This window comes from Chaetodon trifascialis, chromosome 6 (assembly GCF_039877785.1).
Source record: "Chaetodon trifascialis isolate fChaTrf1 chromosome 6, fChaTrf1.hap1, whole genome shotgun sequence".
Classification (NCBI taxonomy): Eukaryota; Metazoa; Chordata; class Actinopteri; order Chaetodontiformes; family Chaetodontidae; genus Chaetodon; species Chaetodon trifascialis.
This window is the reverse complement of record NC_092061.1, coordinates 15,707,595-15,729,822: the sequence shown is the minus strand read 5'-3', so window position 1 is coordinate 15,729,822 and position 22,228 is coordinate 15,707,595. Positions and strand designations below refer to the sequence as shown.

Sequence of the window (22,228 nt, the reverse complement as noted above, 5' to 3'; positions counted from 1 at the left end):
TTGTGTTTGTCTGTGGGGGTGGGCACTGATGTTAACATATTTGTGGATGCTGGCAAAAGTCCACTGTATGCTTTTCAGCAACATGATGAACATTTCAGTCCCTGATGTACTAATCTGTTGAAACAGATGGTTGTTTCAGTTCCTAAAATCATATTAAGTATGTAAGAGTCCCGCTGGAAAAAGCAATCACACATCACGTCTTTTGTCTTTTGTCCCTCAGGCCATGCAGCTATTCAACTCCTCCCAGCGATGGCGGGCTGAAATTGATTGAACGCTCACCTGCATTCAGCCATTAGGCTGCTGGAGTGTAAGTCAGTTTCTGGCTGTTAGTCTGATGCACATTTTATTTATATATTTATGCTCAATTTGTGTTTTATATTTTCCACAGTAATCACTGTTCAATGACCACCCTTAACATTTGCACTCCCTCCATTAGCACATACTCTATTAAAGTGACAGCTCTCTGCAGTAGTTGTAGTGGCTAGACTATCACTTCACTGCTGTTTTTTTATTCTTAGGCTTTTTATTCTTACACGCCTGCCTGTTTAAGTTGAGGAAGATGAAAAAAAGCATATTACACCTGATGGCTTGATAAACCTCGTCAACACCATTGTATTTCCTTCTTTGCCAAATCCCTGGTGTTAAAAATAAGCTACATTTTGGGGGGGGTGAAACAGATATTATTGGATAGCATAAGCACTCTATTGACCACATCTCTCCCTGTCTGCCCTGCCCTCTCCTCCTCTTGTGCACACTGAAATTGTGAAATGGGTCTTTTCAGGAAAAACTGCAGTAATCATCCATTATTGCTGCTCTTCTCCACACCTGAAAAAAAAACAACTAAATTCTGCCTGCCAGTATTATTAGTGTTAAAGGTATGTGAGTAGAGGGCTCCGTCTGGCCTTTATTGTGGCTTAAATGATTTGATCTGAGCTTGTAAATTACTGCAATAAAGCAAAGCCTCAAGAGTGTAATCACACAAACTACAAACGGCTCTGACTTCCTGCGCCTTTCGCTTTAAACACCAAATAATAATAAAAATCAAACCTGTTTACAACTTACACCTGCAAACTGCTGGAGAGACTGAACCAGTTCACACCACTGCTACACAAACTATGAGCCATACCATTTTCTAACAGTGGACGTATTTCTGGCACTAAGAGAAAGGGCGTGTTTAGAAGTGTGCTGTGTACCTGCGAGGTGAAGTCGTGCTGCTGCAGCTGCCGTCCCTCTCTCAGGTCCCAGGACCGCACGGTGTTATCCAGGCCACCAGTCCACAGCTTGGTCCCATCATTGGAGATGTCTATACAGCTGGCCCCATCAGTGTGGCCCTGGAACTGCCTGCAGAAAAACCAAGCACAGAGTCAGACAAACCCAGACACACCAGAGGAGTCTTCATCAAATCGAAAAACGCTTATAATATAGATGATTTGCAAAGTGTGGTGGATCTATCATTTGTGGGCATTTCTGTGGACTGAGATGTTAGTCAAACTCATGTTTAGATGATGTTGGTTGTTGTTGCTATTTTCAGTTTGACTGGTTCCGACAAGTGGTTTAAAGTTGGTAAGAATTAATTATTTTGTCCAACACTAATAAAAACCCCTCACATATCCCCCTCCCCAGCTTCATACCTAACCAGAGTCTGGTTGTGAAGATCCCAGACGGCGATGTTTCCGTCAGAGCAGCAGGAGAAGCAGACCTTGGAGTCGGGACTGATGGCCAGAGCGTAGCACGCAGGTGCCGACGAAGTCAGTTCAGCCTTGATTCGTGGAGTTGGTGTTGCCAAATCCCAGATTGACAAAGTACTCGCCTCGCCCCCGACGATGAGAGTCCGTCCATCCGGAAGTAGCCGACAGGAGCGGATGTAGTTATCTCTATTCTGATGTGAGAGACGCACAGGAGCACTTTGTTACTGTCATTAAACAAGTTACATGCAGCATCACGTATGTCAGGGTCATCGCAGTGCACTCACAAGGCAGTCCAGCTGGGACACAGGGGTCTTGTTGCCCGGGTGACTGATGTCCCACACTTTGACGCAGCCCTTGCCGCCGGTGTAGACATGACGCGTCGGGTTACTGATGGTGACAGCACACACCACCTCCCCGTGGCTCAGAGTATTGATCTGTCGTGCGTGGCGCGGAATGCCAGGGCCGATCAGTGAGTCCGGAGGAAAAGGCACAGGCTGCATTTGTCCATCAGCGCTCACGTGAAAGGAGTACGCTCTAGAGGACAGAAAAGGGTCATGTGGTGGAGAGAGAGCAGAGGCGGAGAGCTAAATGTGACAGAGAGGAGGAAATACATGATCTGTTAAACGGTGTTGCTGTGCTCTTTGAGAAAAAGGAGAGGAAACATACGGTTTTCCACCGGGAATGCCTGTCAGGTTGGGAGGAAGGCCAGGGACACGTATGTGGTGGTGAGGATCAAATCCCACCTAGGGAACAGGAGAAAGAGTTTTAATTCAGCCTTAAACAAATTACAGGAAACTGGAGCTGTTGGTAGCTGGTATTATTATAATTCTCTACATCTTTGTTAATGAAAAGAAAACTTCTCCAAAATCTGGTTGCAGGCAGCATGTTCGAAATAGAATTAATATTTCAAAACAAGACATAAACCGGTGCGTGCAGCTTGCATGCTGCATGTCCTGAATGCTGCTTCTGCTTTTGTGCACCATAAACTACAAAGCCCCCAAGCTGTAAGCAGGTCAAAAGATGTCTAGGCAACTCCGACAGTGCCAGGCTAAATTTGGCTGAAACATCTAAGTTATAAATGTTTCCAAGAGTATTTAAAAGGAAAAAAACAGTTATAATATATGTAGTCACTGCAATGCTGTTGAAACACTGATTATATCTGACCAAGACGTGTAAAAAAAAAAACTTTTTCAACCCAGATTTAGGTTTTAATCCCTATATTGTGGACCTGCAAATCACCAAATCAGTGCAGACTGAGAATCCAACCACAGATAGCTTTTCTAGCTAGCTACCTGCAAAACTATTCTCTCACTCACAACACATTTTTCCATAACTTTACCATTTTAGGATCATTTCTTCCAATCACACATATCCTGTCAACAGTTGCACATCCAGTCATAAAAATCAGATAATCCTCACTGGAATAAATATATAATGTGTACGTGTTTGTGTGTGTTGGGGTACCACTTGTGTGCGTCCATAAGCTGCCACTGCAGCAGCAGCCACCGCGCTCATCTGTGGGGAAATGTTGTGCAGGCCGGTGTAGGCTGCCCCTGCTCCACTCAGCTCTCCGTTTATACCCGGGTGGGGAACCATCCCAAACGGACTGGGGTACGAGCAGGGCACTGCCAGCGGTGTGCGGAGACCAGGAGCTACAAGACACGAAACACTGTCTGATACCAAATGGGTCATTTGCATCTAAGGATAGAGGGTCCGTTTTATCTTCACATATCGCAGGTAGTGTAGAGCTTGAGCTTATATAGCTACTGTATCTGGTATTTGGCTGGATAGCAATCAAATGTCAAACATTATGAAAACAACAAGGCAGGGGTCTGTTTCTGCCTACACTGGATTATGATGAGTTTTTTTGCACTTTTTTGCACTGATGTCGCTGATGCATGCAGAGACGTTTTATGGTCTGTTTACAACTCTCACCCAGCGTCTCGACTCCTGACGGTTTGCTGGGTGCAGTCCTCAGGCCCGGGGTGGAGGTGCTGCTGGGTGTCGGGGCATCGGAGCGGGATGTAGGGGTGCTGGACTTGGACACAGGCGTGGTGGACTTTTCATTCTACAACACAAAGAAGCAAAGTAATCTTACCCAGACAATGTTTAAACACTCGTCTCAGCACTGGCTTCATATGGAGCACATATCTCTCTGCAGGAGCTAAAAGACTCAAAACCATTTCTGAATTTAAACATTTAAATAATGCAGGAAGCATTCAAAATGTATTGAGTGTTACTGCATGCTTTCTGCATCTGATCTGGTTTTCCCACACTTTATTTACATTTCACCTTATGTTTCATCATCTTCTGACCAACAACAGTTTGCCTTCTTTAACGCCAAACCTTCCTCCTCTATACCTTCCTTACAATGATTACATTTTTATGAATGCCTAAAATTAGAAATGCACCCAGAGAAATGATGAAAAAGAAGATCAGAAGGCTATAATTACCCAAATGACTCACCAAATTAATCTCTTTGGATTTGGATGAAGGTGTGCTGCTGGAGGAGGCGATGGAGGAAGGACTCAGTGGAGCATCCTTCTTCAACAGGCGACGCTTGTCCAACCCGTTCTCCCGAGGAGAGTGGGCAGGACTTCCTCTGGGAGACACTGGATCCTGCGATGGGTGAGCACAGGCAAAGATGAGAGAGTCAGATTGTGACAGAGAGTCAGGTAACACAAAAGACGGCATGATGCTAAACTGTTGTACCTCATTGGAGACGTCCACTACCAGGTTGTCATCGCTCTTTTCTCCATCACTTTCCTGGGATGGACACATAGAAGACACACGCTTGATCTGTATGTGTGTAACAATTACATGCGCATTTCATGCGCTCACCATTTTGTTATACTTTGGATAAAACGGATGGACTCCAGGGGCTGAAAGCAACTTAAATTCTCTATCACTAAAATACAGATAATCAGTCCTTTTTTCAAATGTATTATCCCACGCAAATGAAGCAGAAATTGCACATACCATTATAAAAGGTGTAATCATAAAACCAAGGATTTAATTAATGCACTGAGAGAAGACCATAAAGATTATCTTATCATTCCTTTGGCATTTTTGCTTTTGTATTTTTGCATGTTTTAATGATCACACAGGTCACGTTTCCATTGTGTAGCATACAGATGGCTCACTTAGCTGAGGTAAAAAGACATAAACTGCAACATACAGAGTTCAAATCTGATCTATGGCCTTTGTCACGTCAGGTCTGTCTCTCACTGTGTTTCTATGGCCAACTGTCCAAAAAAGAAACTGTGGGTGTGAATGTGGTCAATGTGCAAGAACTTCATATGCTGTCTGTTCTGCATCTTAGACAGTTGGGAGTCCTCTCTTTTTTCTCTAAATGGTGATTATTTGACCCAAAGTGTGGCTAACTATGAAAATGCAAAAGCCATATGATCATAAGAAATTCTGCCTATTGTTTTCTTTTCAAAACAACAAGTTTAAATTAAAATATACTTATCAAGACAGAAAAGATAAAATGCATGTTCACACACATAGCGTGTCGACTCCTTCTCATCTGTCTTCTGTTTCTTGCTGTCGGAGGAGTAATCGCTTGAACTCCTGTGCTTCTCTCCAGTCCGAAAACTGGCCGACGGAGACACAGATGAACTCTGGGAGAAAGCAGACCATATGTTTAAAAGAGCAATGTGTCTAAAAATGTCCCTGGACTGAGGAGCCTCTTTAACTGCACAAATGACCATAGTGTATCTTTATGTCTCAGACACAGCTGTGAGGTGGTTCTTGAAACTGGAACTACTTTCTACCAAAGAAAGAGTCCCGCTGAAAACAGCTGAACATGTGTTTTATGAATTCATCAGAGTAACAGGGACACTGACATTTTGAACAGCAAATCCATAAACAAAAATCCATTGACCCCCCTTTGTGCTAGGTGAAGGCAGATACTGTATCTCCTAAAACCTGGGCACATAGAGCAAAAACCATCTGCTTGACTGCCTACCAGAAGAGCTAAGACAGAAACGATGGGGTTTTTTGTTTTGGTAATTTAGATGAAACATCCTTTAATGCTAAAAATGTAAGGGAGTTCAGTACTGTTAATCAAAGGAAATTTGCTACAGGTGCCCTTCAGCAAAATCACTGTTTCAGTTGAGGCTGGATTAAATTGGCCTTACGGTTTAAAAATATCCAGTGAGGAACTCTAAGGGAAGACACAGTTGAGGACATGAGACAGCAGAGGCTGAGATGGAACATTCCTTCCTATAGAGCCTGATAGGCTGAGGAAAACTGCTGACGTCTCATGTCAGGGACAGGGTGAAAAGCACAAGTAAGCTCCAACTTAAACGCTACAAATCTCCTGAATCTGTCAAGACTTCCGCTTTGAGCTAAATTAGGATAAATCTGGCAATAAGCAAGCAGCCAGCCTGCAATGCAAACACGAAATGACTGTGCTCCACTTCACCGCTGGATTTACACATCACTTTGAAAACTGCTCTGCCTGTCAAAACCATTTCATTTTCGCTGTATCATACAATAGCAAAGCCGCGCTGCATCCTTGACAGTTTGACTACACCATCATGGCTTGAACTCGGCGGCATTATTTTGAGATTTGGGAGGGAAGGGTGAGTTGGTCCGTTGATGTCTCTCTTTCCTTAATCAAATATGGCACCCTTTAAATACCATTACTGAAGGATTAATCCTCTTTGAGACGCAAAGATCAAAATAAGGTCAACTAAACATTTCCCCTCTTGCTCCGCCTGTCCCTGCTGATCTCTCTCCCCCTCTCTCTCTCATTGGGAGGCGCTCCTTACCCGGCAGACGACGGACAGAGAGAAGAAAAATAAAGCAGGACCTTTAACTCGACCTTTCCACTAACTCACGCTTGTAACCTTTCCACTGCCCTTTGCCGTGCTGCAAGTGTTGATGACACAGATTCTGTGGGGGAGGAGTGAGCTTCGGTGTGTGTGTATGTGTGTGTGTGTGTGTGTGTGTGTGTGTGTGTGTGTGTGTGTGTGTGTGTGTGTGTGTGTGTGTGTGTGTGTGTGTGTGTGTGATCGTGCAGCACTTGTACCTGTTTACATTTTAGCACTCCATATGTGCAAACAATGTTGGGTTGTCAGTGTGTTTTACATGTGTGTGCCTCTTCTTGAGCGAGGCAGAGCAGGTTGAGCACCCCACCCCCTCTCCTTCCAGACTGATTAGGTTAATTAGCCTGCAAATTAGCTCTTTCAAAAACATCAAGGCAAATTAATTTTGCTGCAGAGACAAATGAAGGCTCTGCCAGGCAGTGCAGGCATTGTGAGTGTGAGGTAGCGCGCGGTGTTGCTGGGTGAAAAGTATTAATTTACCAGCACATCATAATTACATTTGTCTCACAGTTTCAAATTGATTCTGCAAGTCCTGATAAAGATACCTGTAGCCCCCGCTGCTCAATTTGCTTTGCAACCAGCACAACTCTTTGGTGTGTCTCCAGTAATGAGAGGCCCTGGATGACCATCTCTTGTATATATTAATGCTGTTCAATAAAGTAAAGGCCTGCAATCCTCAAGGTGGATGTGTGGTTGTATTACAGATTAAAAACAAATTACAGAGGCACAAGCTCATTAAAATGCAAATGAAATTGGCTGTTTCTAAACCTTTAGCTGATATGCACTTTAACTGTGTAGTTTTGTGTTATTTCAAAGTATTTCATCGATCCAGGGAGGTATCAGAATCAGGTTTATCGCCATGTGGGCTTTCACATGCACAGAATTTGTCTTGGTATTTTGTAGCGCAAAATAATCACGGTAAGAGAAAAGAGCAGTCAACAATCGCAAATATCAAATAGAAAAAAGTAATGGAAAAACGTTTTGGAATACTGACGAACGAATGTGCAAATGTTCCCAGCGTAAAGCTTGTGTGCATTGTGCAGAGATAATGTCCAAAGAACGTGCTTTAATGTGACGCACTGACTCAGATGTGGAGGTTTTGCATTAATGTAATGTGTAGTGTCTGTAGGAGGAATAGGAGTCAGTGCCAGTGAGGGTCTTGCTGATGAGTCCAGCTGCAGACAACTGTTCTGACGGTGTGAGGTTTTGGTCTTGATGGAGCGCAGCCTCCTGCTGAGGGGAGTGTTTCAAAGAGTTTGCGTCTGGGGTGGGAGGGGTCAGCTACAATATTTCCTGCTCGCCTCGGGGCCTGATCGCTGATAGTAATGCTCTCCTTTTTCAGCTCACACAGTTCACATCTGGAAGCTGCCTAATCCAGTGGGCTTTGAGCAGCTCTGCAGGAGCGGGACTTTATCTTGGCGGTCTGAGGACTGCACCAGAAACTCTCCAGTCACAAGCTCACATTTCTACCTTTTTGGCCACTACCCTCAAAATGTCTTAAAAAAAGTCGAATTAGTTCAATTTCTCAGTCACCCATGTAACATATGCTAAAACAATGTGAAATGTAATGCAGTATGTGATATAACATCATGCGATGTGACAGAATTAACTTGGAATTTCCGCTTTAAGTGCTCAGCAAAAACGGAAAAATGAAAATTCACATTTTTATGTCAACACGCAGGACAAAAATGTGAAGGAACAGCTTCACATCAGCCCCTGAATGTACATGATGGTGCTGTCTTTTCTTAAAAACACGACCATTTGTATACAGTCACAACAAATTCAGCCATTTGTACAATATGCTAAAGTGACACAGCATAAACAATGTGATGACTGCATATTAAATCTTTACTTTGTCTGCTTTTCACAGCTGTTAGTGAGATCCAGATGTATCTACTATCTGGAAATCCTGTATTTGATCCACTTCACTTTTTTCCCTAACTAACCCACAAAAATGATGGCTCTGTTCATACCGACAAGCCCTTTTTCTCTCTCGGTTCAAGTCAGTCAGTCTAATCTTACACCTCTGATCCTTCCGTTCGACTCAATTTGCTTCTTTTTCTGCAGCCAACACAGCATGGAAGTCCAGGCTGTCCACTGTATAAAGACTTTTTAAAAAGAGCATCCCAGCATTAACAAAGAGACCGACAGCAGCTATAGAACTAGTTTACGGTGAAAGAAAAACAAGACGAAAAGAGCAGCGTGCAGTATGCTTACTTTCCACAGGTGATTCATTTTTAAAGGTCAGTCTAAACGTGGAAGCGGCCTCATTAGGAATTCATTTTTTCTAAACATACAGCACATAAGCAAGGATGCGGGCTTTGTGATTGAGTGTGATTTTTTTCTTTGCTTGAGTGTTACTATCTAAGATCATTTCATTCTCATAATAATATCTCATCTATCTTTAATTGCAGCGACTCCAAACCGAGGATCTCCTTTCATCACAGAGTGGAGTGAAAAGGGAACGTTACAAACACAAAAGCGCAAATCAGTGACACTGAAAACTGAACCAACAATCATTTGGTAAGTACACTGACAGGCTTGAGAAGGTGCAGTCCTTGAACACACCACGACTGCATAACTGACTGCCTGTGCTGCCAACAGTAAATATGCGGACACACATACACTGTGCGTCTACACCCACATACCTTTATGAGTGTGTGAGGTGCTAACACCAAGGACATTAAGGCACAGATGTTCAAGCAATTCACACACACACACACACACACACACACGCACGCACGCACACACGCACACACACACACACACACACACACACACACACACACACACACACACACACACTGTACCCTGTGAACTGTTGCCAAGGCAACTGTAGACCACTGACAAGGGGCTTATTGGTTTCATGAAGTGACTGTTGGCTGTGTGTGTGTGTGTGTGTGTGTGTGTATTCGTGTGTGTGTGTGTGTGTGTGTGTGTGTGTATTCGTGTGTGTGCGTGCGTACATGTGTGTGTGTGATCTTACGGGGAGCTAATAAAAGGCATTCATCATTCTGGTCTCTATCTTTACCACTGATTTCTGACGACCTCAGACAGACAGATGCACACACATACACGAACGCACACGCAACACATACGCGCACGTGCACACTGCTAATCGCTCCCATCATGGTGCCCGCAGCCTTGAGTGAGCGTGTGTGTGTGTGTGTGTGTGTGTGTGTGTGTGTGTGTGTGTGTGTGTGTGTGTGTGGAGGAGGATAAACTACATGGGGGGCAGGAGATAACATATTAAACATTCCTCCTGTCTCCACCTCCTCCAAAACACCAGAGAACACACAACACGCTAAACTCATGCATGCATGTGTGTGCGTGTGTGTGTGTGTGTGTGTGTGTGTGTGTGTGTGTGTGTGAGAGAGAGAGAGAGAGAGAGAGAGAGAGAGAGAGAGAGAGAGAGAGAGAGCGAGCTCGGGCTGCTGGAATAAAGAAATGCTAATCTGCTCATTGAGTATTCAACAAACCAAATGTTTGCCTTGGGGAAAAAAGCTCCGCTTAAGGGACTAATTACTACAAGTGCTGGATTTAATGTTGCTCTGTTGCCTCCTTTCGCCCCCCCCCCTTCACTCGTCAGACATGTGCTTTTTTCTTGGCTCACTTTGGGGGTTTCTTTTTCACCCACTTCTTTTTTCCTCGTTGTCCCTTTTACCAAAACCCTGAATATTTCACAGGGCAAGTCGAATGCATACATTATAAGTGGATCACGAGATATTATCAAATATCAAAGCGACAAGCTACATTTACATTTCCTATCTGAAAATTTGTGTTTAAATTGGAGAACATCAAATACGTTTTATATCTGAGTTTCTAAAATAATACTTAACATCCAAAACTCATTTAAAGATGCTAACTGTTTTCCACTCAACACTGCTTTAGCATGTTTTACCTGAACTTGTTGTAGAATTACATAAAAACACTGTTAATAAACTAAATAAATGTGCAGCGTATATGCTGAGAAATTACTACCATACCATATTTATCACAACATGTTTGGACTCTGATTATCCTTCATAATTGACACAGTTTTGAACGAGGAAAGCAGGTATCATACATCAGTTTCACTTCATTCACTTAATGTTCTTCGCATATGATACCAAATATTAGTTTTCAGCCACGAGCAGGTGAGATACAAATAAAAATGAACGAGTGCAAAATCAGCTATTTAAAGGTACAATGTGTAAGAAGGTCACTCCAAACAAATATAGGGCAGCATATCTCCAAAGTAACTTCTAACGAGCACCTGGGGATTGTTGGCGTTTACACCGCGGGCCAGAACCAGGCTCAGCGGCCTCCCAGCGAGCACAGCCAGATCAGGATCAAACACAGCCTCCGAGACCAACAGAGGCCAGTTTGACTAAAAAAGCTAAGAGAGCTGGTGAAATGTAGCAAACTCGCTGCTCGCATACATGTCCCAGCTAAAACAACGGGAAGCTTTACCATCAGTCTATCACCTGCTGAGGTACAAAGTGGTATTAGGAGTCAGGACGCACCAGAGCTAGCTGTTAGCATGCTAAATTCAGTCCATATTTCTGCAACACAATACATGAAGTCAGAAGCGTTACTTCTTCACATTCTGTTGATAAAATTTGTTCCTTTTTTAATTTTTTTTTTCCTCTTATCTGCATAGCAGGTTGTGTCATCTGATAAAATTATTTAAACGTTTTTTTTTTTAATCTTTGTCAGACAGAAGAAATAAGCTATACAGCAAACGCATCAGTCTGTGACGGAGAGAACATAAAAGAAGGCCTTACCTTGACTGAGTCTCTGTCTGAGGAGGCGGAGGGCAAGAGACAGAAAAAAAAGACTGATTAAGCCATTTCATGACAACAAGCACAAGAACACAAAGCAAGACAGCAGACAGATAATGGGAAACACAAGTACAGAGAGAGAGACGAGGATATTATCTGATCTCACATTAATCTCAGCTAAGACTGAAAGTAAATTAACTCAGTGTTGTCCTGTTGGTTTTACCAGCTGGTCTTCAGCATGTTAAGCGAAAACAAAGCAGAAATACAAAACTATATACTGGCCACAATAGTGAAGAAAGACCCGTGAAGTGCTGCAGAGCAGCTAGCAAAGAAACAAGCATTTGCAAAGATTAAACATCAACCAAACCTGTTCTGAGGGTTTTAGCTAAAGGCTGCACAAAACCTGCACAAGGCTACAAGATGACATTAGGTAACATTTGCTACAGTTCTCTGGAGATATTGGTCAAAAAGTTGCTGGATTTGTCAATTAAGAAGTCCAGGGGGTCAGAATGGCTCACCAAATTGATAAGATCAGCCTGCATTAGAACGAAGAAATCCATTTAAAAAGACCTGTTATTCCTTACATACACACCCATTCACAGGAACTCAGCTAGAGATGGAACTGGATTGTTATTGATTTTGCTCCTAATGGGGGTAAGCATTACCTGAGTTAGCTTTACTGCAGGGGTAAGGTTAACTGCTCTGCTGCGCTGTAAAAACCCTCACAGCCATGCTGCAACAGAGTAATTAAGAGCTGGCACACAGTGTTTCTATCACACACACACATACACACACACACACTGTCTCTATGTACTGTAATTAAATGCTTGAGCTCAAAGTCAGCTTGGAGAAGAAATAGAGGCATTCTGCGTGAACAAGAGAAAAGAGGCATCATGGCGGTCGTGCATCGCTCCTTATTAGGCCAATTAAAACGGCATGATGACAAATCAGTTTTTAATTGCTTTAACTGCTGTTCACTCAGAGTACGAACAGTGAAGCATCAGCATCAATAAAAGTGGTGGTACGATTCTGAACTTTGATTGAATGTTCCAGACATGTCAAATTTGTTTCATCAGCTCAACAAGAGCTAAAAGCCTCAGTATTTCTGTCGATTAAACATTTATGTCTAATTAACCATCTGCTTCTGAATGAAGTGAGTTTGCATAATTTTCATTCACATCTCAAATAATCCAAATGCTATTTTTGCCTGGGAAATAACCTTTATGAGGCAGGAAAGTAGACTGAATACATAAAGATTTACAGCAATCTAATAATTATTGAATATGATGCAAGAATGTGACATAATAGAAATTTCGACAATGAAGCAGATAAGATAAAACGAAGCGTGATGCAACAGTTTGGTGAAGATTTACATATTCCCTCTCATGTGTTTGCATCATTCCTAGATGTGAGTGTAAAGCAGATTTAAAAACAGAAACAAAATGTCAAATTGTGACTGTTTAACACACAAACAACCAGTAATGCACACTAAGACGTACTGCAGACATGAAGACGCCAGCACCTACACACACACACACACACACACACACGCAGACATAAACACATCAACATTGACTGCACACACAATGCAGAACGGGCCTCACCTCTCTGGTGTTCGCTGTTGTTGTCGTGGTGTTTCCTCTCATCTTTGAGTGGCAGCTGGTGGCTCAGGGCCGAGGACAGAGCCAGCAGGCTGGCAGTACCGGCGCCGGGGGGCAGGGGGGGCTGGAGGCCCGCTGGGTGTGGCGTAAGCGGGATGGGGATGGCGTGGCCGTGGGAGAGGTGCTGAGCCTGGAGCTGCTGCTGCTGAACCACACACCAAAATAATAATTAGCATAATGTTACATTTTGAATGGAGGTCGTCTGCATGGTGGAAGACAGACGAGAGACAGACAGGAGGGAGGACCGAGGAGAGACAAAACAAGAGCCAGGAATGGAAAAAACTAACTTTAGGAGCATGAGTGAAGCATCTAGAGCCTGTCAGTCAAATTGTTTATTGGTCTATTAGTCTGATTACTCAGCTGGACTCAGCGTCCCTGTACAGCAAACAGTCACAGCAGGTAACCAGTTTAAACCACCACTCCCACCCTGGTGCAGTGAGTTTCAGCTTCTTGTTTGTAAAATCATGGTGGATGCCCCTGCTACAGCAAACCAAATCTACCTATGAGCTACAAATGAAGTAATCTGAACCTAACTAGTACTAGTATTAGAGGCAATACCAATACTTTATTGGTATTTTAAGCGTCCTCAGAAATGTGTGAAGTCTCTGGACACCTGATTATGTGACAGGTGTGTCAGAGGAAGGCACAACTCAAATAAAAATGAAAAGAACTCCGGCTTACTGCTGGTGTATTTACAGACCAATACGTCTTAAATAGATAAATATAAGAGCAGTAAGGAGGACAGTGTGTGGGAAGGTTCTTTTTTCTTTAATGTCTCAAAAAATCTAAAAATGATATTGTCTGCCAATATCCTTTTTTTGTGTGTGTTTGAGTTGCAAAGTTCTGGATACATTACATTCAAATGTAATGGAACTCGATGGCACTCACTGGCTTGTGTTGCTCAAAGTACCAAAGAAAATTCACTTGAAAAACTCAACAGTCTGTCTCTTTTTTGGTTTCTCAAGGTAATCCGCAGACCTTGTTGTCAGCAGTTTCATGTAGGAACTATTATATTTCTATCAGACTACACCCCCCAACCGTATCGCTGCACAGAAGGAAGCGTGCATCTACTCATGGATGAGAGGCTGAGCTGTAACATTAACTAGCAGTGTTGGTTAGCTATAAACTAACCACCACAAGACAGCAATATCAGACTGGGGTTAGGAGAGTAGATGGACTGACAGGACCTGTGACTAAATTAGGTCAAACATGCAGTATCTTTGCATTTCTAGCTGTTATTTTCTAGTTAATTATCACCCAACATGTGCGCTGATACTCATAATCTGTGATAAGATAGAAGTGGTCAATTGTATAAATCCATGGCGTCACTCACTGCAGAGCACAATCAACAGGTGCTTTTTGGAAATATCAAAAACACAAGACACGTCTTCAACACGTCTCTCTGTTACTGTCGATCTGCTCTGCAGCACCTTCTGTTATGTGTGCTCTGTGTGTGTGTATGTGTGCGATACACCCACTCCTATGATGGCGTTGAGTTCAGCCATGGTGACCTGCTTGGCCCTCTCCACCGCCTGCACCACCTGCTGCTGATGCTGGGACACAGACAGACAGACAGACAGACAGACAGACAGACAGACAGACAGACAGACAGACAGACAGACAGACAGACAGAAGATCAGATAAATTCAGACACCTGGATTTTAAAGAGGGATTATGAAGATTATGACCTCTATGGACAAACAGATGGAACTACAACAGTATTACAGATTTATTCCTCCTGCACAGTGCCCTGGTATAAACAAAGATGGTAATTCGGTACATCAAGTGACTCTGCACACCTGTGAATCAGCTGCTACCTCACATCTGGTCAGGATTTTTTTTCTCAAATCAGAGCAAAGCCATCAGTCTACTTTTTTTCTGTCAAACGTGAACAGCAGCTAAATCGCAGCTGCCGCACACTTTCCACTGACTGACACACTCGTCAATATCAATCAGCAAATACACGCGTCTTAAAGTTTTCCAGATCATAAAACCTGTCTCATTAAACCAGGCACAAATGTGCACTAAGAGAGTGAGCAGCAGCCTCTTATCGCACCATGAACCTGTTTTTCCCTCATCCATTTCTGAATAAAGAAGCATTCTCCGTGTTATTTAAACCCTCCTCACAGTTTGACACTCATCAATGCGTTCATTAAAACTCACTGGAGAGAAAAAATGAGCAGCTAAATCGGGCGTTATAGCTGGTCAAGTGTGAGCTGCACAGGTCAGTTAATTTCTTATTTAGGGGGCGACATTTGAAAAACAAGTAGGCGGAGGTCCAAGGGGGTGAGGGGGGATCAGGATCGATGCTTGTTGATGAGTTTGAGATATACTGTAGTAGAAGTGGCCAAACATCCTGATATAAACACCTACAACATCTTATGGAGACACCCAGTGTGTAAGAGATCCGGCACAACAGCTATAACCATAAATTCTCTGTAACTCTGTTGTCAGCCCACACATCTCAAAATGGTGCAGCTGCAAAAAACACAGAGAACGAGACATAATATGTCGTTGTGGAGAGAAAGAGACAGATACCTAGAGAGACAGACAGCTAAGAGGGCAAAGTCATCCAAAGGGTACAGAGCGAGAAAGACAGATCCAGACGGTGAGAGAGAGCAGCAAGATTCATCCAGGAGCGCAAAACATCAAAGTAGGCCAGAGATGAAAGAGTTTATCTGGTGTGGAAATGAACCTGGCCATCGAGTTCAGCGACACCTCTGCAGACTGAGTCTAACCTGCCCGACGTGACTCACACACATGAAAAGATGCAGCGGTCCAATGATCATTGGCAAACAGCTTTAATACCATTATTATCAATAATTCTGATAATTACAGTGCCGGGATGGACACTTTACTTTGTCATCTGAGCCAAATCAGACGCTTTTCATTTCATCTCATTGCCATTAGAGTTAACCTGTTACACTGTGCCATGACACATGACACGACATTTAAAACACTGCCTTGGTTGTTAGCTGCGCAGATTTATCAAAGCACTGTTTCTAATTTTATCCAGTAGCTGAGGGAGACGAGCAAAAAAACAAAAGTGACCAGAAAAAGAACAAATATCAATACAAATCGACAACATATAAGAAAAGAAGTTAATATCAAGACAATGCTGTAGAAATTTACCCAGGATTCATGACAACTTCAGTTACTTGATAGTTTTTTATACTCTAGGAGGAGACCACAATTCTATATTTTTGGTGTGAAACCCAACCCTATCTATTAATGTACATGTATTAATGGCATAATTCAGATATTGGCCCTCATATGGGTGAAATATCTCTGACAATTATTGCTCAAATCAGTAGGTTGACTGATACATCATCCTATTAGTGACAACAATGCTGCTGTCAAAGACATTTCCAAACTGTGAGAAGGAACAATATCGGACAAAAATAAAAACTAAAGAGCTCTCACACAAACACACGCACATACAGTCCATGTGATTTGCAGAACAATGATAATATGATTGTGTTACATTTCACATGTACAGCCAGCAAACGTGGCTGTGCATCAAAACAAAGCAGTAAAAGCTGTTTCCTCTCCCTGCCTCCCCTCTCTGCAGGCCTCAGGGCTGTGTAGCAGCACCACAGTCTAATGCCATTATTCCTAATCCACTCTAAACCCTCCTAATCCATGGCTAATCTGGAGGAGAGCTTTGGAGTCCACACTCACTCCTTGCTGCTGTTCCCACCCCTCAACACACACACACACACACACACACACACACACACACACACACACACGCGCGCGCACACACACTTTCAACTCCTCCAGAGGAAGGATTTACCAACTAGACACACACGCGTACACCTCTGAAAATCCATAATAAACATACTGTACAAAACATACTTCTCACACCCACTACTGAATGTGCACACATTTACAGTGTATTTCATGTGTATGCAGGTGGACAAATACATAAACACACACACGCAAAAGAAACTCAAACAAAAGAATTTTCTCACACACACACACACACACACACACACACACACACACACACACACACACACACACGCACACACACAGCCGCTGGCTCCTCCATATGTTGGTGGGAGACATTTAATAAGTTCAGAGCATATCTTCCTATCCTGAGCGGGGGGGATTAGCCCAGGATAATCTGTGTGTGTGTGTGTGTGTGTGTGTGTGTGTGTGTGTGTGTACATGTCAGTATGGATGCATGTGTGTGTACATAAATGTCTGTTTTGCCTCACAATCCACCACACACAAACACATCCATCCTCTCTCCCTCTCTCTCTCCCTCTCTCTCTCCCTCTCTCCCTCTCTCTCCCACCTCCGTCTTAACTCATACTGACAGGCATTTTTGAGTCTTACCTCTTGAGAGAGGAAGGGGATGACTTGGGCGCAGATTGCGTTCAGCCGTTTGACGATCTCCGCCTGCAAGACAGAGAGGTGGGCGCAGGACACACAATCAGCTTCAAATTCACCAACGGACAAGAAGGCGCCGTCCTCTTCACACAACCTACAAATGCTTACATCAAATCAGTTTAATGTGCATTATATTCAAGTAATAGCCCACATTATTTTCACGTAACGGCCCGTTCACATGAAACAACAGCAGTCTGATGTTTTTGTGTACATTTTGTGTAAGAAACACCAGGTCTGTTTTTTCTTCAGGTGACATACAATATACGATACTTAAAGGATTCCTGTGGAGTTTTAGACCTCTATTCCACTGATCTACCAGTGGTGGTAACACACAAAGATACAGTATGCTGCAAGACTGCTAGCCGGGATGTAAACAATGCTGGATTTGAAAGACTTTAAAAATCGTCATTCTGAGGCGTTCAAAACATTTGTTAGACCTCAAGAACACATGCAACGAGTTCTGTTCTGGTGACTCACACTGAATGTAAACGTAGCTTTCGCTTGTTTATGGGAAAACTCCTCAAGGCCCCTTTAAATTAAGCATTTTAATCAAAAGAAGAAGGAGAACGTGGAGGACAGAATGAGCAGCAATGACCATGAAAAGAGCAAAACACACCAGAAACTTCATCTACAGCAAAATACCAAAAAAAAAAAGAGAAAGAAATAGACATCAAAGTACCACCCACACTGTGTGATTTAAAGATGGAGTCTGCAAAGTGCAGTAAAATGAGCGCTTAGCACCGATGTCACCAAAACAGAAAAAAAACAAACCTCACACAGAGAGTGCTCTTTGGAACGTTATCATTAAGTGATCATTGTAAAGCAGATTGCATTGGCCAAGACGTCTGACTGAGGAGGCAGACGAAGATGTGTTGTTGTAATCATGCCCTTAATTCTCATGAACCGATTACACTTGAACAAAAAAGCATGTGGTTACATATGTGGTTAAAGGTGATATTGATCGTGATTAAGTCCCCAAGGAGGAATGCTTCTGTCAATATACCGCCCACACACATAATCACACACACCTGTTTACACACACATTTCCAATGACAATAATACAAATCTAACTTGCAATTACACATGAATGCATTCATAAGAAAGACACTCATAATCATCTTTCTTGATGCTGAGCGTTGCATCTTTGGCCTTTGAAATAATGCTGTGTTCTTCTTTTCTGTTGCTCAGTGCTCATACAGACACACACCAAGTAGCATAAACACACAGAGGCCAAATGAACTGACTCCAAGCAAAAAATTCACAGGTTTTTAAAACTTGACTATCTCCTTTCACATACATTAAGCCTGTACTTTTTCAGATAATCAGTTTTTACATATTACAAGTGAAAGTGACGGGCTAACTTGCTGAAAAGCACTGCTGCAGGCCATAAATATCATCTCATCTTCAGTGTCGTTTCTTCCCAGATGCCGTAGACTAACTGTGCACCCTGCTGTCTAAACCATTCATGAGAGAAGAATGGAAGAAAAGCAATCATCAGTCTGTCCAGCAAAAAGCCAGAAATAGAGAACAATGAGGTTGCTTAAAGAGCATCGAGAGATATCGTCTTTTTTCTACCACGCTGTCGTCTTCCTTGTCAAAACCTGGCGTCTACATTATCCACATCGCAGGCTGACCATCAACAGATTCTGTTGTATTCTGCTTGCAGCAAACCCATTCTCACTCCCAGGTTTTCACGAATGGGCACTTGGTTAGTTTTTAATGTGCTGGGTATCCTTTAGCATCATTTTCAAAGTGCAGGGTAGTCACATAGACTCCCGCAGACAGTCCATTCTCACTCCTACTGCATCAGTGACAGAGAACAAAGAGAGTCTACATCAGGTGGATTTTCACCCAGGAAAGTGGGATTCGTGCCCTGTGTGACACCAAAAGTGAAGGTTGATTTCTTTTTAAGTGACGGAATGAAACAAACATAACTTGTATGCAACAAATCCTGATCTTTTCCTAAATTAACCAAGGTGCAACCCTTTCACACCATTAACCACATGTTTATCATGTACTCAGCAAGCTTTATTTTGAAAATCCAACCAGAAGAACAGCTGCACGTTTATTATTGCCTTGGCCCAATGTCTCGTCATCTGATTTTTTAAAACTCATAAACATGGAAGTCAGTAAGAGCCTGAAAAATCCAGTATCTTTCAGGCTACACAACTTATTCTTCAGCATCTGTGGAAGGTCATTCCACCGCTGCACTCTCTCAACATCAATCAACATCAGCCTAACGGATGATTTGTGAATATAAACCCAGGATCTGGCCCTCTTGAGAATTTGGAGGAGCACAGAGAGGAGTCCACTGGGACAGACAACAGAAGGAAAAGTCAGATTTTTGTCGACTTAATCAACTAAACGAAGAGACAGCCACTGGAAAAGCCATCATGGACTGAGATGATTCCTCCAAGTCCAGCACAAATGCAGAAGAAGCTCCTCTGATCACCTTGAACAAGGACTTGTTTGTTCGTATGGATAGAGGTGAACTTTGCTCTGGTATCAGTGGTAGCAGAAGCCCCCAGAGGCCATGGGAGCAAACCTGGACTGACACAAACCCTCCAGACAGGAGCACAAGCAACAATGCAGCAGCATAAACACATAAACAGACACAAGCAGACACACACCTGCACAGCCTTCTCTGTATTCATCAGATGTTTTTACTGAACCAAGGGTTGGCTTTTAAAGATTATACATATCTCTCTCTCTCTCTCTCTCTCTCTCTCTCTCTCTCTCTCTCTCTCTCTCTCTCTCTCTCTCTCTCTCTCTCTCTCTCTCTCTCTCTCTCTCTCTCTCTCTCTCTCTCTCTCTCTCCACATGAGGTAGGAGTTCTTTTTGAACAGGAAATTGCCTGATCCGCCGTCCCAAAGGGAGCGCTCGTAGTGCAACTCAAATCCGAAAGCAGACAAAAGACACAGACGCGACCACAGAAACACACACTAAATGGCACACGGGGATCCGCATCACCTTCTTTACTAAATACGTGCAACTATGGAACGGAGAGTCCCTGACTAAAATACCATAAGCCAAGTGAAAACACCAGGATGCTGACAGCACGGCAGCTACAATTGTTAGCGTGAAAGAAGCTATGTCCTTAGTACCAGAAGTTGAGAGGATCTGACATCAGGCAGCATTTAATAACTTAAATCTTGAGCTGATACTAAACACAAAACAGAGAGGCAGCACCAGCTCAGGTGAAGGTTTTGCCAGTTAAGAGTAGATGCTACAGAATACACGTGAAGCTAGAAAAGGCGGCCATGTTGTCCAGAAATGTGCTCAGCCAGACAACGGAAGAACGGAAAACAAAGCAAAAGGGCAGAAGCATGACTTCAACGCCAGACTTATTTACTCTTCAGACATTTGCAGTCATTCCCACAGTTCTCAAGAGGTTCCACAGAGTACACTGCCTCATTCAGTGCTCATGCTATTATTCACTTATCTATCTCACAATGTCAGAAAATTCCATTAAACATCTCTGGCATCCACGGGGTCTCATTCTTTCTCATGATGTGTTTTTATTGAATAGTCCTGAGTGTTGTGCCGAGCTTTTAAGACAAGACTTCAGAGGCCATGAATGCAGAGCTTAGATTTAATATTTTCTTTCAGCATGTCTGCGTGCCAACTCTCAGCCAAGTTGGGGAGCCATTTAGAGTCAAGCAGATGGGGAACTGGGTTGCAGCTCAACTTACCTGTGATTAACACAGTGCTGCAGCTGCTCACACTTCCACAGACAACCTAAAACACTGACATTTTCATTTTATATTTAACGTTTATCCAGGGAAGACTTGCTGTGCACACATGCCCTTTTTCAGCTCGGCTCTGCTTCGCATTCATACACACCGGGGAGCTGACCGGCACATAGTAGCCTCTGAAAAACTCTACCGCGTAAGTTGAGCTTAAGTTGCTCAAGGGTGCCTCAGTGTTAGGTGTTGAGGGCAGAGCAGACCGTGTTCTACAGCTGGGAAATGAGTTGGTGATCTTATAACGTCTGTGGTGAGGATCAGGCTGTGTGAGGTGCCAAGCACCTGCAAAATTAGAACATCACCTTTAAAGCTCCCTAAGTTGGTCAAAAACATACCACACACCATGTCAGTGATGGTGTTTCTTCCGAGTTTGAGCTCCATAAGTGTAATTAGTGATTTTTAAGCATTTTGGGAGCATTTTATACATCGATGAGAGAGAAGACGAGCTGACAGGAAATGAGCAGAGAGAGGGATGTCCGAACTGTGGAAGCTGCAATTACAGCGTCAGCACCTTAAGCCATTAGGCCATCATGGCGCCACAGATCCAGCTTTTCATTTTTGCAGACCATTTTTAAATGCGTTCTGTACAGTCTAAACTTTTGGCTGCATTTCCTGTAGCGTTCCAGCCATTGGTTGATTTTTCAAATCAATTTGCACTTAAACTGAAACACCCAACAATGAAGTATACCTGACAAATATGAATGCAAACTTAATCCTAATGCTTTTAATGTTAAATACATGTAATATAGAGCTGAAACAATCAGTCAATTAATATATTAGTTGTTCAGCAGGATCAGCAACTATGATAATTGAGGAGGAAGGCAAAAAAAGTTGAATATTTGCTGGTTTTCTTAGTCATATTAAACCAATTATCTTTGGATGTTTACTATTTCCAGACGCCATATGCACCAACATATTCAATGGATTAATGACAATAATGACGGTTTAGCAATTGCAAAATCCTGCATGCAAAACCACTAATACTGTACTTCCAAAGTGCAATGGTTTTATTTTGAAAAACTGTCATACAAACACAGTAGCGCAAATGAAAAAGCATTCTAAAGCTACTAGATGAGCTGTAAAGATGCAGATCTCCTCGAACAGCTCTACAACCTGAACCTCCGATCGATTCGTTTT

General features: G+C 42.9%; 1 protein-coding gene across 3 annotated transcripts in view; it reads right to left on the bottom strand.

Annotated features, from left to right (window-relative positions):
* The window catches only part of LOC139332029 (transducin-like enhancer protein 4), a 35,396-nt gene that overhangs the window by 4,973 nt on the left and 8,195 nt on the right, over nucleotides 1-22,228 (bottom strand). For 2 of the 3 annotated variants that reach the window (XM_070963702.1, XM_070963704.1), the window contains exons 5-17: nucleotides 17,292-17,354; nucleotides 14,426-14,500; nucleotides 12,891-13,092; nucleotides 11,290-11,306; nucleotides 5,195-5,311; nucleotides 4,401-4,454; nucleotides 4,155-4,307; nucleotides 3,624-3,756; nucleotides 3,153-3,340; nucleotides 2,355-2,431; nucleotides 1,973-2,222; nucleotides 1,632-1,879; nucleotides 1,194-1,341 (exon numbers count right to left, since the gene is read on the bottom strand). In XM_070963702.1, coding sequence (XP_070819803.1) covers nucleotides 1,194-1,341; nucleotides 1,632-1,879; nucleotides 1,973-2,222; nucleotides 2,355-2,431; nucleotides 3,153-3,340; nucleotides 3,624-3,756; nucleotides 4,155-4,307; nucleotides 4,401-4,454; nucleotides 5,195-5,311; nucleotides 11,290-11,306; nucleotides 12,891-13,092; nucleotides 14,426-14,500; nucleotides 17,292-17,354 — 1,725 coding nt within the window. The remainder of the gene's footprint in view (nucleotides 1-1,193; nucleotides 1,342-1,631; nucleotides 1,880-1,972; nucleotides 2,223-2,354; nucleotides 2,432-3,152; nucleotides 3,341-3,623; nucleotides 3,757-4,154; nucleotides 4,308-4,400; nucleotides 4,455-5,194; nucleotides 5,312-11,289; nucleotides 11,307-12,890; nucleotides 13,093-14,425; nucleotides 14,501-17,291; nucleotides 17,355-22,228) is intronic. The other variant, XM_070963703.1, reaches the window with a different exon arrangement.